This window comes from Equus asinus, chromosome 9 (assembly GCF_041296235.1).
Source record: "Equus asinus isolate D_3611 breed Donkey chromosome 9, EquAss-T2T_v2, whole genome shotgun sequence".
Lineage (NCBI taxonomy): Eukaryota > Metazoa > Chordata > Mammalia > Perissodactyla > Equidae > Equus > Equus asinus.
This window is the reverse complement of record NC_091798.1, coordinates 24,079,791-24,095,146: the sequence shown is the minus strand read 5'-3', so window position 1 is coordinate 24,095,146 and position 15,356 is coordinate 24,079,791. Positions and strand designations below refer to the sequence as shown.

The window sequence follows — 15,356 nt, the reverse complement described above, 5'->3', positions numbered from 1 at the left end:
TACAATTACGGTATTGAAATGGTTGAATAATTCCACACATAGATTAGATTAGGGAAGAAATATTCTTTATAGAAGATTTTGTTATCAGTTGGGAAAACAGACAAAAGAAAAATTGAGACGGTATCAATTAATTTTGTTACTTAGCCAGGCTGGATTTTACTGAAATATACTATCTAAACAAGCATAGATAAGATTATCCATTTCTCTGGGGAAATTATCATCACACACATGCAAGTAGAAGCTAGAAAAACAACAAGACAATATTATAATTTATAAGGCTGGTCTTCTGTTCTGGAAAACTATATGCAGCTTAATGTTTATAGCTGACGTACTGCTTTGACATTCTTTTTTTCTTTTCTGCTTTTTCTCCCCAAATCACCCCAGTACGTAGTTGTATATTTTAGTTGTGGGTCCTTATAGTTGTGGCTTGTGGGACGCTGCCTCAACATGGCCTGATGAGCAGTGCCATGTCCACTCCCAGGATCCGAACTGATGAAACCCTGGGCTGCTGAAGCAGAGCACGTGAACTTAATCACTCAGCCACAGGGTCGGCCCCTGACCTTCTTAAATGAAGTAAAATACAGTATAATATTCCTAATTCACTTCATTTGCTTCCTCCAGTAGCATTATTATTAACTAGCAATAATGGTATTAAAGATAAAGGTATAGTTTCTGTCTTCTAAGGGCTTACTTTCCAGAGCTTCCTTTTAAAATATTCTTTAAGTTATCTGACGATTTGTACATTAACAGCCAAATCCTGTAAGACTTATCATGAGTAAAGAAGATAAACTTTCTATGGTTTTATCTATTTATTATCTAAGGAAACATTATCTTCCCCAAAGTTCACTAGACTGCAGGAGTTTTCCATTCAAAAGCATGTGTTTTCCATACGTTTCTCTGCTGGCAACTAACAGCTCTGCCTCCTCTGCCCATCAAGAGGAGCCGTTATATTGAGAAGCCTCACTGACACAGTGAAAATAACAAATATGGAATTCAGAACCAGACAGGCAAACCTAAGTCTGACTACTGGCTCTGCCATTTACTAGTGTGACCTTAACAAAGCAATTTAACTTGTGATCAATTTCTTTATCTGAAAAAGTGGGGGAGTATTATACTCAAGTCACAGGATTGCTGTGAGAATTACATGTAAAAATGCCTAGCTCTCAAAATGCTAAAAAGAAAAAGCAGTAACAACCAGGATGAGATTGCGAGGCACGGCCTCTTCTAGATGCCTCTTTTTCTCCGTCCCTGTGAGTAAATACTGTCCAGGTCTTTCCTGTTCTGTGAAATGAGTTATGTAACACAGATAAAATTTCTGCAGTTCTAGTTTGTGGACCTCAAGCTTCTAACTAAGGTTGATCTTCTCAAACCTATTAATTTATTAAATTTCAGCTATGTCCTTAGCACTCTTCTTATATCTGGAAAAGACTGTAAAATTCTCTAGAATTCCCGAAAAATCTCACATCTTGGCAGATAGCAATGAGAATATATTATCAACCCCTGGCCTTAGGAGTCTCGAGGTTTGATTCCTTGAACTAAAAGACTTCTGAAAGCTGCTAAGATAAAAAGAGCCTATAGGGAAAAGTAAAACCTCAGAGAGCAAAATCTTCCTTTCTCCTGATCTGATCCCCTGGTTCCACTTTCTTTCAGTCCTGGGTTAAGGATTTGAAAGCAAGCAGTCCCACTGTGAATTGAAGCAACGTAATACACACCTTAAAAGTTCTTTCTTTGAGGCTTTGGTATACCCAGTGGGGAGTAGTTTTACTTTCTAAATAAGTAACAATAGAAGATGGATGTTAGACATGTAACTCCAATCTCAACAGAAAGTATCTTTGTCTACACACTTAATAGCAATTGAAAAGTAGAGGTTAATACCACTCTATTAGAACGTTTGCAAGGGAGTTAAATTCCACCACTCTAAAATGAAAAGTGACAAATTAGTTTTCTCTAGATACTTCCCTATGAAAATCAATTCCTTGACTGATAATTTATATGGGAAATTTTTTGGTTAAAAAGGGCACTGAGGGGGAGTGTAACTTTGGACAAATCACAACCTCTCAGACCAAGTGCTCTCCTCTATACCCTTGCTGTTCAAAGTGTGGTCCACATAGCAGAAGGATTGGCATCACATGGGAGCTTGTTGGAAATGCAGAATATCAAGCTTACTATACTCTTGTATAGGATACCACTATACCCAGACCTCCTGACTCAGAATCTACCTTTTAACAAGATCACGTGTGATTCACGCATACGTATAAAAGTCTGGCAAGCACAGCTCTATACAAAAAGGGGGTTTGACTAAATGATCCTAAGGTCCTTATAACTGATTCTTCTCATGAAAACCAGACCTGACACTGTTGGAGCCCATATTCTTATGTGGAAATAGTTGGCTGGAGCTGAATAGCAGCTCCCCCTTTAGACGTAAAAAAGAGATGCCTTCAGAGCTAAAAATTCACTAGCTATATGTATTTTTAGGCTAAAGGAAAAAAAATATTCATTTACCTTGATGGGAAGTAGTGAGGTCCAGGTAGGAAGTAAGGGTGATGAAAAGAGAATCGCGGTGGTGTCCCAAACAATGTGGCCGGATGGCCAAGGGGAGGGGGCTGGTAGACATGTGAATGTGGAATAGGAGGAGGCTGGGGGATTGGAGCACTTCTGGGACAAGTGGAAACGCTGGGATACTCCTTGGGAGGCTGGATGGTTGAGGTTGCAAATCTGGCATGGGCAGTACTTGCACTAGTTGGAATCTTGTTAGTGCTCTCCAGAGAGACAGGAGTGGCTCTCTTCACAGAGAGACTGGCTCCGGAATGCAGCCGATGAGTGTCCGTTTGAGAGGGCCCAGAAAAGTGCTGGGGTGGGAGTGCTGGACAGAGGGGCAGACTTGGAGCCTGGACAGCCACCGGGGCCGTACTGGAGACGCTGGGCTGGAAAAGTGGGATGGGGTTTGGGCGCTGGACTGCAGGGGTGGGCAGCTGGATGGCAGGTGGGGCTTCACCTTTAGAAATAAAAATAGCATAGGTCAGGCATTAAGTGAGTCACTCCATGTTTTTCTTTTTTCAGTAGAATTTAATAAACAGTACAACCAGAAGTTTTCACTAACCACCTTACCTAATAGCATCACCACATCAAAACACTCTTTTTCTTTTATAGCATTTTGAACAAACTGAAGTCATCTTGTTTACTTATTTTACATTTTTGTCTCTCTTTCCCATTCAGATTCTCAGTGCCATGACAAGAGAGACCCTTTCTGTTTTATTCACAGCTGTATCCCCAGGGCTCACAATTCTGCCTGGCACAGAATAGGCCCTCAACAAATATTTTTTTGATGAATAAATAAATGAATAAAATTATTGAGTGATTGAGTGAAAGACGAATCCCACAAATGCTGGTACGTACACACAAACATTTCAGAAAGAAATAATATGAAACTACTGACTGGTTACTTTTAAGGAACAGTCATTTGGGAGAGCAGACAGGGCAATAGGGCAATAAGAAAAGCTAGACTTTCATTTTAGACCTATTGGTACTGTCTGAATTTTCTTTTCTCTAAATATACTAATTTTATTTTAAATATTAATAGAAGTTTCAGCTTAGTGGTATGGGTCTTTTATTTATTTTGTAGACTTCTCTATGTTAAACTAAATTATGAATGACATTTAATTTTTTAATTGAGAAAAACTAAAGAAACAATCACTAAAATTATTTCACTTTATTGTATCCATTGTGAATACAGAAGGAAATTCCCAAGTGACGATAAGACTTGCCACAGGTCAACAATTTGTGACAGATATGAAAGGAATATTATTGCAGCAGGGCATGACAGATAAGGCAGAATTTTTAAAGGTAGGTGAAATGATCATGTATTTGATCTTTCTGTTCCTGAAGAATAGAGGACTGCCGATTGAGTTGCTGAGTTATCCAAATGACACAGCCTAAATTTAACTAAACTCTCCCAGAGAAATACAGAGAGAAGCCAGAGCAATAGATTCCTGGTCTGGTTTATTCCAGTGTAGTTGGATCTCTGTTAACACAGAAGACGTAGTCCAAGAACAGACTGTACGGTTAGAAACGTCTCTGTCAGAGGCTGAAAGGAGTGTGGATCTTCTCTCAGCCTTGTCCAGGGAAGACCTTCCCCTCCTTCCCTCTCTCCAGATAAGGCAGATAATGGCCCCTCTTAAACCCGGAGGTAGGGCATCTGTTTCAAGATGGCCTCTGAGCCAGGGTGTAAAGGAAGCTGCCCTCATTCTCCCTTGGTGGGGTTACATGGACTAGCCCTCCCATCTGTGAGCCAAGGCCTTCGTCAGGCCCTTCCCGAGTAATCAAGCACAAAGTCATCTCCCTCCTCTACGCTCCCTCAGAACCTGTAAATCTGTCACTTATCATGAAATAGTGTAAATATTTGTTATTTGCATGTCTGCCACCCCTACCACAATCATGAAACTGGGTGCTTGAAAGCAGGAACAGTTTTTTGTTGTTGTTGTTGTTTAAATTGGCACCTGAGCTAACAACTGTTGCCAATCTTCTCTTTTTTGTTTTTTCTGCTTTTCTCCCTAAATCCCCCCAGTACCTAGTTGTATATTTTAGTTGTGGATTCCTCTAGTTGTGGCATGTGGGACGCCGCCTCAACATGGCCTGACGAGTGGTGCCATGTCTGTGCCCGGGATCCAAACCGGCAAGAACCTGGGCCGCCAAAGCGGAGCACGCGAACTTAACCACTCGGCCACGGGGCCGACCCCAGGAACAGTTTTACTCATGTTTGCATCCACAGTATCTGACACAAAACCTGGTTAATAATACTTAAGAAAAGTATGACTAGATGAAAGAAAAACAAACTAGCCAATAAGCCTCTAGCTGACAGCTCTTCTCCCACTGATCTGGTAAAGGAGAACCTTCTCCTCCAAACAACTACGAAGCCAGGCTGACTCATAAAATCTCTCAAAGTTGTTTTAATTGAATAATCACTGTACTCAAGACCTCTGCTCCTAAAATCTACCCTGACGCAGATTTCTTCTCCCTACATCCAGTACAAGAAGCTCTTAGTCTTCAGCAAAGAAGTATGGTTATTCTAGGCAAAGGAAACATAAATTACAGGAGCTATACAGACCATTGATATTATTTCAGTTACTGAAGAAGGAAGAGACATCTTTCAGCTGATGCCAAATGCTCTTCTCTACCAAAGATATCTCCATAAAAGAAGTGGTACCGATGAGGCATAGGGTAATAATCATGCACTCATTTAATTCAAGAATATTCACTAAGCAGCTAACATGTGTCAGGCACTGTTTGGGTCTGAGGTAAAAAATAATTAGACGCATAGAGCGTGATATGGAAGTATAATGAAGGTGTCCTAAATGTCAAAACTCAGGTTGCTTAGCAGGAGGTTAAAGTCAGCAGCATCCAGCCGTCACTGATAAACTGTCAGAGAACAGGAAAGACTTATGGAAAGCACAGAGCTCTCATGTATCAAACTGTAGGTAAGGTATGGGAGAGACTAGCCAGTCACCCATTTTCTCTTCTTCTAGCACACAGATGATTACATTTCCCAGCCTTCCTTGCAGTTAGGAGTTGTCATGTGGCCAAGTCTCCCCAGTGGAATGTAAGTAGAAGTGATGTGCACCACTTCTGAGACTGGCCCATAAAAACCTCTTGTGCATGATCCTCCATGCTCTTTCCCCTTTTGCAGGCTCATGCACACTAGTACAGTGGCCTTAGATGAGACATATTAAAGATGGCAGAGTCACAGCATAGAAGAAGCCTATGCCCATGAATCAACCCTTGGAAGAGAACCATCTACCAACCAGAAATACCTATTTTGGACTTTAAATGAGCAAAAAATAAACCATAATTCTGTTTAAACCATTATTTTTAAGTGCTTGTTAAAGCAGCTAGCATTATCTAATCATTATATGAGGTAAAGAGCAAAAGTTTAGATCTATAGTATAGCATGACAATCACAAAAGAAAAAGTTATTAATAGATTCAAGAATTCTTGAAAATCTCCCACCACCTGCCCCCAAAGAGGAAGAATCCACTGCCTGTGCTGAATGGATGAAGGGTGCAAGAGGCTTGACTTGCATGACTTGCATGACTGGGATGAACAGGGAAGGAGTGGCAAATGGAAGAAACTGAGGACAGACCAAATTTCTCTACAAGAAAAAGCTGTATGGAGGTAGTAAGAAGGAGAGGACGACCAGCATCTGTGGCGTAGCAGAGAGAAAGAGAGACAGAGAGCGAAGAAAAGGAGAGAGAGAAATAGAGTGAGAGGCAGAGACAGAGGTGAGGACAGAGAAATCAGAGGAATAGTTAGGCAACTTCTAAGAACAGCGGGACTCTGGGGAGAGACAAAGGTAATGAGAAGCCCCAAGAAGACTTACAATATGTTGAACCATAGGATTCCTCCTTCCCTGTCCCCTCAAGAAAACCTACAATAAAGCACTACGTCACTTTTCAAGGAATTTTCAAGCCAGATTTGTGTTTCTTATGGACATAACACTTTGCTGGAATGGACCATAAGGCAGGGACAAGACTAGCTTTTTTCAGATTATAACAGTATCAGAGTGATGGAGGGTTTTCTGTTTTGTTATAGTAAACAAGAAGAGGTGGGTAAACCCAAATGGTACCATAAGTCTACTACAAAAAATTAAAGCAGTAGTAAGCATTTTTTAAATCAAAACTTTAGAGAAAAAGTATGAATTCTGAAGAGTGAAAGACGTCAAATGAGTTAAAATGTAAAAAGGAAAACTCATTTCAGACATGAGAAATAAAATGTAGAGAACAAAATAATATCACCAGAAAATTCACATATGTATAAAGTGACATTTAAAGGCCAGTCTAAAATAAATATAGCTTCTACCAAAGTTCCAAGAGCCTTTAAAATAAACAAATTTGAATACTTAATATAAAATGAAAATGCTAGCATAAGTGGCATCAAAGACATCTGATAAAAAAAATCTAAAATAATTCTGGACTATGATGGTGTAAGCACTTTCGGAAACTAAAAACAGGAGAAGAGACTGAGATGTGGCATTGAATGTGAGAGAAAGTAAATATAATGCACTGCTTATAAAAAAACACCAAACAAGAAAAGTACTATAGATTCTATCAAACAAATAGTAAAATTAGTTATATTTGTATCTATGCTTTCTACAGCTTCCTTATGAACTCTGACAGCAGAGACTGTAAAAAGGTCTTTGCATTGTGTCCCCGGCACCAAGTCTGATCCATAATCAGTACTTAATAAACATTAGGTAGTTGGGGGCACGTAGGCAGATATGCAAACGTGGCACTGGAGAACACTACAAATACTGAGAAAGCATCTAAGATGGAAACATTCACCAAAACAAGGGAGAATACCAAATTACATTGGCAGATTTCAAATAGATTGACTAATGGGATAAAAATGTACTGGGATGATCTGGTACAGGACAAATAATTGCTTATTAGAACAAACAAGTTTAGTAGAATACACAGTAAAATGAAATAAGCTTGACTAAGAACCAAATAATGGATTAAAATTACTAGAAAGTGCATGAATTCTGTTTGTGAAATATTGGGCAGTAGTGATCACAACATACATTTAATTTTAAGATTCTAACAAAAAAATATCTACCCTGGGGTTATTAGATTTTTGGAAGTACAGATATTGGCTAGGAAAAAAAAGGCTGATAGAGATAACTCAAATTAAAAGTTCATAGACAAAGGAAGGTTATTTTATATGATAATGCTAAAAACCCAGAAGGAAAAAATGTGTCTCAAAAATCAGAAAGTCGTTGTGGTTAACTGATCAAATCAAAGAGAACCCATCAAAATGGGAAGACATCATTTGACAATGAAAAGCGTGTCCAAACATGTAAGACAGAGAAGCCCAAGTGTGAAGTCAGATGCAAATAAAAATTAGGAAGTCCAAAGGAAAACTGAAGGAGTCACAACTGAGGGACCTCAAAGTCAATACTAAGCAACTCTTTAAATACTTTTACAGAAAGAAGAGACTCAGTGGAATGGTCATTACAGTATAAAAGGCAACTGAAATAGAGAGACTCAATAAACCCCTTCCTACTAAAGAAGACCTTAAGAAGATTTCTGAATCCTAATTCACCTTCATAGCAGGTAGGTTAAGAATATTAGATCAACTGCGGTACAATGGCAAGTTCACAGAGTGTTCAAACCCAAATTGACAAATGAATATAACTAGATCTCAGGCGGCATTCGCCTAAGAACTGCAGAGAAACTCAAAGTTAGAACTGAGAAACTATTTGATAAAGTAGATACAACTGGTCTCTCTACCAAAAATGCCATGCCACAGCATTTTCGGAAAGTCAATATAACTCCCAGTTATTAGAAGTGATGACCTTGAGAAATATAGCTTGGTGAGTCTGTTTTCTACATCTGAAAGCCTGGTGAAATCTATACAATATGTTAGTGCACAAAGCTTGCTAGAAAAAAAAACAGAGCAAATTGTTTCTCTAAGAGAAAAATCATACCTCACTAACTTGATATCTTTCTTCCATGGGAATAAAGAAAACAAGTTTAAAAAATAAAATTACCCTGACTTTATATTTAGTATATAATGTAAAATTAGTTGAATGAAACAAAAAAAAAAAGGGAAGATACAAAAACTTGCATCTGCAGATGATAAGTGATTAAAAGTATGATTCCCCTAGGGATTTGTGCTAAAATTTGTTCTTATTTAATAGTTTCATAAATGATTTAGAATATAAAATATATAGTAAAATTTCCAAATTTGCAAGTGATACCAACTCCTCTAAGTAATATAATGCCAAGCTGATGAGAACAAACTAAAAGAACATATTCCAAAGTTGCATGATTGGGCAATACAGTAGCAGATAAATCTTATCATAACTACTAAGGTATATATCCGTGAAAATAATTCCCTAACTATGCTTATAAGATAAAGATCTTGTTTATCATTTGAGACCCAAGAAACAAATCTTTACTCATACCACATGTCACCAGAAATAAGAAAAATTGGAAAAAAAAAAAAAGCAAACAAAAACAAAAGATCATCATCTTGCCTTAGATTTGATTACTGCTGTGTATGGCTCTGAAATGCTTCCTACAATTCTGCCTGTCATACTTAAATAAAACATCATGATGCAAGACCTCTGCCAACATTAGAGGAAAATCTTTCTATCCACCTCAAATCTTTGCGCAGAACTGCACAAAATTAATGTTTTGTATAAAACTGTCAGCTTCCTCAAATGAGAACATTGATAAATCTGTTCCTGGAAGGAGAAAACAAACAGCATTTAACTCTAGGTAGAAACAGATGGAAGAGAGGTCTTGGAAAAGGGATAAAAAGAAAAAACATTGATTATGAAAGCAGAGATCCTATTTAAATAAGCATAACAGACAAAACAAAGTAAGTTAACAAAAGCATAATTAAGCCTAGGTTGAAACATAGGATTAAACAAGATACTACGAAATAGTGAAGGGTGAAAGTCCCTGACTGTGCTGGGAGAGAACAGGGTGACAGGATCAGCTTTCTGCATTCTTCTCTGGAGCCTAGACATCTTGAATGCAGCTTTGTTGCTATCAACCACTGTAATGATACACAGGGGAAAAAAACCATCACAAACGCATAAGATTCTAATCAGTCAATTTTTAAGATACCTAAACCTCTCAGCACGCAGAGGTGGCTTTATTACCAGAAGGATCTGAGCAGGTGGAAACTGGAAAGAGCAGTAGTTTTAGGACAAGTGGTAGCAAGTAGCGAATGTATAAAGCTCTGCCTAAGGGATGGTTAAAATAGGTGCTGGAAGAACAAATCAATGATGGACAGCCTCATAACAAGTTATTAAGATACTAGATTCTCAATTTGAGTTTCTTAAAAGCAACAGCCAGAAATGTTGTAAAGAACTGATAATAGAGGAGAAATTTAGGGAAAGACAGTAAAATGAATCAAATATTTGGTAGAAACTAGATTACTTCCATTGCTTTTCTAGAGCAGCGAGAGAATGGTCTTCATATATCAATCATCATTACTAAATTCCAGGACAGGATGCCTCATACACCATTAGCAAGGCATTCTTTTATGCTGATAGTGAAGAGACACTCCTATTTCCTATTGAATTACCTCAGTCATTTCCTGCATTATCTGCCTAATCTATGGGCTCATCCTGATTTGCTTAAAAGGTCTGAGGTTTTACACATGGAATATTTGCTACTCTGGCAAACCAAGTGCTTTGAACTCTACTGAAATTTTTCCTTCCTGATTTTATGTTTTCACTTTTTCTCTTCTTACTTTTTTTAATGTTGTTCTAAATTCTTAAGCTAAGAGAAACAAAATTTCAACTGAAAAGGTAAAATTTTCACATAGCTATTAAAAAATTAATAATCTACATTAAAACCAACTCACCAACTGGATGAGTGATGGTGTTCTGTAGGCTGGGAATTACCACAGAGTAGGTAGGTGAGCGATAAGGATAAATTGTTGTAGGATTCGTAGAGATGATATTTTGTGTGGTACCAGAAAATACATTGGAAACACTTAGAGGGAAGCGTTTTCGCTTCCCTGGACGAGGCTGATAAACCCAACCTATAGAAAAAGATAAACTGTTTTAAATTTGAACATATAGACCCTATTTAGCCTTTAAATAGTTCTTTTCACATTAAAAATCCAAAACATTTCTAAATTTAAAAAAATAAGTGATGTCTAAAGTGTCCTTTCCAGCTCTATGATACTATTTCTGTGCATTTTAGCATATATATCTATATAGCTCCTAACTAGTGGGCAATGTTGTAACCCATAATTCAAAGGAAGAGCAAGCTCAAATGTCTTATATCCAAAGACATATATTGAATCTGTAGTAAAATCAACATTAAAGGCATTGAGTTCGAATCCCAAAGCTTTTCCTCTTCCTGTAAAACAATGCCCCAGTAAGATAGTATTTGTCTCCTCCTGTTTCCTCACTTTCCATAAGATACAATTGTCCATATCTTACAATGAAATGGTCACTAATGATCAGTCACTATTTTCATGCCTAGTTCAGGAAGAGTCACTCTCCTAGACTTGGCAATCTCCAAGTCCACAAACAACTCAGTTTCCTTCCAAAGTCAGAAGAGAGAAGTTAAGGCAGTTGTAGCCACTGTATAACCAGGAGAATCACTGGTTCCCTGTAATTGCTGCCTCTGACCAACCCCCTAGACCCTCACTGCTCATACTTCAGAAAAAAAATGATTCTTTTCTACCATGCAAAGTCATGTCAGCCATACACTGTGCATTTACCCAAGCTTAATCTCAACGTCCTCACTTCTGGCAAGGAAATCAGAATTCATTTCAAATGATATCATGATAAAGATAAATCTATCAATCAGAAGGCAGGACTATGTTCTGATAACCATCCAATATTAAAATGGAACATGAGAACCCCTGCATTCTCATTGTCTTTGTGTGCACTGCATATTTTTTTCTGTTGCTGTGATTTTAACACTTCATTTTCTAGCATATCTGCAAAATTATAGCCTAGAACTCTGGAGATTTACCTTAAGTTCATATCTATACATTTAATCAAAACTACAGTAGAACTGTATGTCTCCTGGTTTGCATTGTTTGGCAAATATGAGACCAGATATCCCTCTACTTGGTTCTAAGGAAACTGATGCCCAGTATCAATTCAATCACTTCTATAATATTAGCCATTATTCTCTTTATTGTACATATCAGATTAGAAAAAAATTATGCATATTCGTCCTTCAATATCAACCTAACCTAATCTTTATCTAAATAAATTAATTTAAAAGAAATTAGAAAGAGCCTTTGTTCATTTCATTTGATTACCAGGAAATTCCTCTCTGTGCTTTTCTTTAATCTTTTGTGCTTCATCATAATAGGGTTTCTTTTGTTCTTCACTAAGTTTGTTCCACTCTAACCCGAGCTGGACACTGATTTCTGCATTGTTGGCTGCTGGGTTAGCTTTGGCTAGTGCTGGCCGGTGGATCCTTGCCCAAACCATAAATGCATTCATGGGTCGCTTCACATGACCATTTCTGTCCTTACTGAAGGGTGTGTCTGGTATTCCTACATGACAAAAATTAAGAGACTAAATTAATGTGCCACACACACACAATTTTAAAGTGAAGTGCACCTCCATCTATATTTATTCTTTAAACATCTGGAGAAAATACACACTTCAATATAGCCAAAGAACTGCCAGTATTCCAGAATTCCTCATAACCCCTGAACTCAGCATTCTAAACTATAGGTTAGAATGACTATTCCTTTCGTAAAAAAGAATAATATGATTGAAGATCTAGTGGAAGTAATAATGCTGAAGACACAGTAAACTGCTGGCATATTACCTCTCTGAGCTTTATTAATACCTCTAACAATAATTAATATTTTTTCCCATTAAAAATATTCTATTACTGGGGGACAGGAACTATGACTTATTAATGACTATAGCCTTGGGTAGGCATCCCCTAAATGTTTAAAGGAACTCATTTACATGCTGATGTAGTGGCCATTCAAGCAAAAATAGTTATAATATTATAATGCTATATTACTTGTATTTCATTATGAAGGTGGAGCTCCTGCAAGGGGGGTCATCAACACTAGTCCCATGTCCAGGGGAAAAATAATAAAAGTGACTTTTTGAGAGTCACAGAGCCAGTTGAAGTTACAATAAAGGAAGTTGGCCAAATTCACATCTCTTACATAATTCATCACAAACAACTGTCTATAAACTTCTTATATTGTTTCTCTTTATTTTAGGGTTACTTGATATGCAACATTCTAAAAAACGCACAAAGAATGAAATAAGAATTACAAAGAAAGCTTTCCCTTTCTCTCCTCTAGAAAATGAAAACAAAGCTTAAAAACTATTGAAGATAAAAGCAAGATGGGGAGATAGGGAAGAATAATCAGTAAAAAAAAAAAAAAGGAACAAAAACAATAAAAAGTTTACAAAATCATGAAGATTAATACGACTTTCCATGACATTCATTGGCATAGTATTCTGTCTGAATTAAATCTTAAAATAAGAATCTTCTAAGTATATATTTGGAAATAATGGATAGAAATAAAATATCTACTTGTAGTTGTTACTGCTGTAACTATAGTCGTTTCTTTGAAAACAATTTTTCTAGCTTATTCTACAGCACTTTCATTTTCTGTAAGTCCTTAGCTTCTAGAATACTAAAATGTTACATTTAATCATGTACTGTTTTCTCCTAGAAAAATGTTTACTGTTCATTTTTACAGAAAACAAATCCCCTTTAAATTCAGTACAAACTTTCCTGTTTAACCATTTATCGTTAAACACCATTTTTTCTTCTGTTTCTTGATACACATAAAAATACTGACCTACTACAACACAATATTTTAAAATGTTGATTATCTGCAGCATGTAAACTGAGGGCTTTGTGTTACCTAACAAAAATATTTCTATGTTTGTGTATAACCATTAATCACATCTAAATCTCATTACGCACTGGGCCTAAAAATAGATTTTTTTTTTTAATGTTTGGGAATCTTGAAGGTGTTAGTGTATTTTACTGGTCTATGTACAAATCAATCAGAAGTGACACCTGTGCAGACTTTGCCCTGAAAAGAATCGGTTCCATGATTTTATTTTCCTAGTTTAGTATCAGTTACGGGGCAACACAGATGAACTTTGAAAACCAGATTCCCCTGCCGTCTAATACCTGCATCTGAGGGAAGCACGGTGAGCGGGACATCTTTGGTTTCAATTTTTACAGAAGGCTCCAGTAAGGACTGCATTTTAATAGGCACTGGTGTCAAGGGGACCTTGGTCAACCGTATCAGCTCTGACGGAGGAGGTCCCTGAAACTGAATCCGGGCCCCAGGGGGGACAGGGTGGAGAGTCAAAGGGATCCTGAGGTCTTGCTGATGCGGACCAAAGGCGTTGGACGGCTGGCCCAGGATGACCTCCTTGCTGCCGTGGACCAGGCCATTGGACGCGGGCTCCGCGCCGAGCCTGCAGTCCTCGCGGAGACTCTCGGGCTGCTCCGTTTTGATGACTCCTTCTCGGAGGGCCGCCAGGCTTTTGCCTTCCCCGCCTTTCGCCGCGTCCCTCATGACCTCCTCCACCGCCAACTTGCCCTTCTCGTCCCCTCGGCGGCTGCCGACGGCCAGTCCGGGGCCTTCCGCCTTGGCCGCCCTGGAAGCCCTGGGGCCCGCCTCGACGGCCCTCCGCGGCCCCACCGATGGCTCCAAGCCGGACCCCGGCTCCTGCTTCTCGGCCTTGACGTGCAGCGCCCGGGGCTGCACCGGGTGCAACTCGGGCCTGCAGGGGGCGCCCTCGGACGGGGACGGAGGCGGCGGCGGCGGCAGCAGCAGCAGCTCGGGCCTCAGCTGCAGCAGCCGCGCCTGCGCGGGCGAGGCGGCGGCGCCGTCGTCCCGGGCCTGAGGCAGGGATGGCCCTGGCGGCAGCAGCAACACCTGCTCCGGCTTCACCTGCAGCAGCCGCCGTGCCGCGGGCTGGACGCCCGACGCCGGGGCCTCCCTGCACGACGAGGCCATGGCGGCCGCGCCCAAGCCGGGCGGCAACGGAGGGGGTTCGGCGGCCGCTGCCCGAAAGGAGGAGCCCTCGACCGGCAGCGGGGGCGGAGCGGGGCGCAGCGGGCGCGGCGGGGTCGCCCGCGGCAGTTGGCGCGGCTGAGGCGGCGGCTCCGGCCTGGCCCCCTCCATGGGGGAGGGGGACGCTCCGGCCTGGTCCTGGCGGGGATTGTGAGCTCAGCCGTTTGTTGGCGACCTTCCCCCTCCCCCTTTCGGTTAAGACCCTTCCAAGGCCTTTGCTACCCAGCACCCCACGCGGTTCAAAAAGCCGCCCTCCCTCTGGGCCTCGCCCAATCACAAGCGTCCCCGGGCCTCGGCCCGCCCTCCGTTCTCGCCTCGTGCTGAGCCCTCGAATCACCCGCGATGGCCGGGGCCGCGGCACGTGCTGCCCATTTTTCCCTCTGACTCTCCCTCTCTTCCGGAGTTCTCTTCCGCTGTAGTCCTTAGTTACCCCGCCCCCGCCTGGACCGGGACAATGGCGTTGCCCAGGAAACAGTGCAGTTCCACGCTACTGACCTCCAGGGGATAAAATCCCGTGAGTCCTTTGCACTTACTGGGGAACTGGACGTGCTGTTTGCGCTGCCAGAATACGCGATTGGCGCTGAGCATCGACTGGGCCTTTGGATCAGTATCGAGGGGAAAAAGGGGACATTTTGCAACTTCTCAATAACCCCATTAGTTGATCTTGCTAGGAAGAGTGTTCGACTTTCACTTAATCACCAGTCCTGTGGGCCCTACTTGCAAAATACATCCCAAATTCATCCACTAGTTTAGGTTTCCTCCACCATTACTGTTCCAAGCGTCCATCATCTTTCACCTGG

At 40.3% G+C, this 15,356-nt stretch overlaps 1 protein-coding gene across 2 annotated transcripts in view; it reads right to left on the bottom strand.

Annotated features, from left to right (window-relative positions):
• Positions 1-14,731, bottom strand: part of SOX30 (SRY-box transcription factor 30) — a 37,374-nt gene extending 22,643 nt beyond the window's left edge. The window contains exons 1-4 of one of the 2 annotated variants that reach the window (XM_044777734.2): positions 13,662-14,731; positions 11,797-12,036; positions 10,375-10,554; positions 2,503-2,995 (exon numbers count right to left, since the gene is read on the bottom strand). In XM_044777734.2, the coding sequence (XP_044633669.2) occupies positions 2,503-2,995; positions 10,375-10,554; positions 11,797-12,036; positions 13,662-14,667 (1,919 nt within the window). In that variant the 5' untranslated portion in view covers positions 14,668-14,731. The remainder of the gene's footprint in view (positions 1-2,502; positions 2,996-10,374; positions 10,555-11,796; positions 12,037-13,661) is intronic. The other variant, XM_070518175.1, reaches the window with a different exon arrangement.
• Between the last annotated feature and the right edge of the window lie 625 nt (positions 14,732-15,356).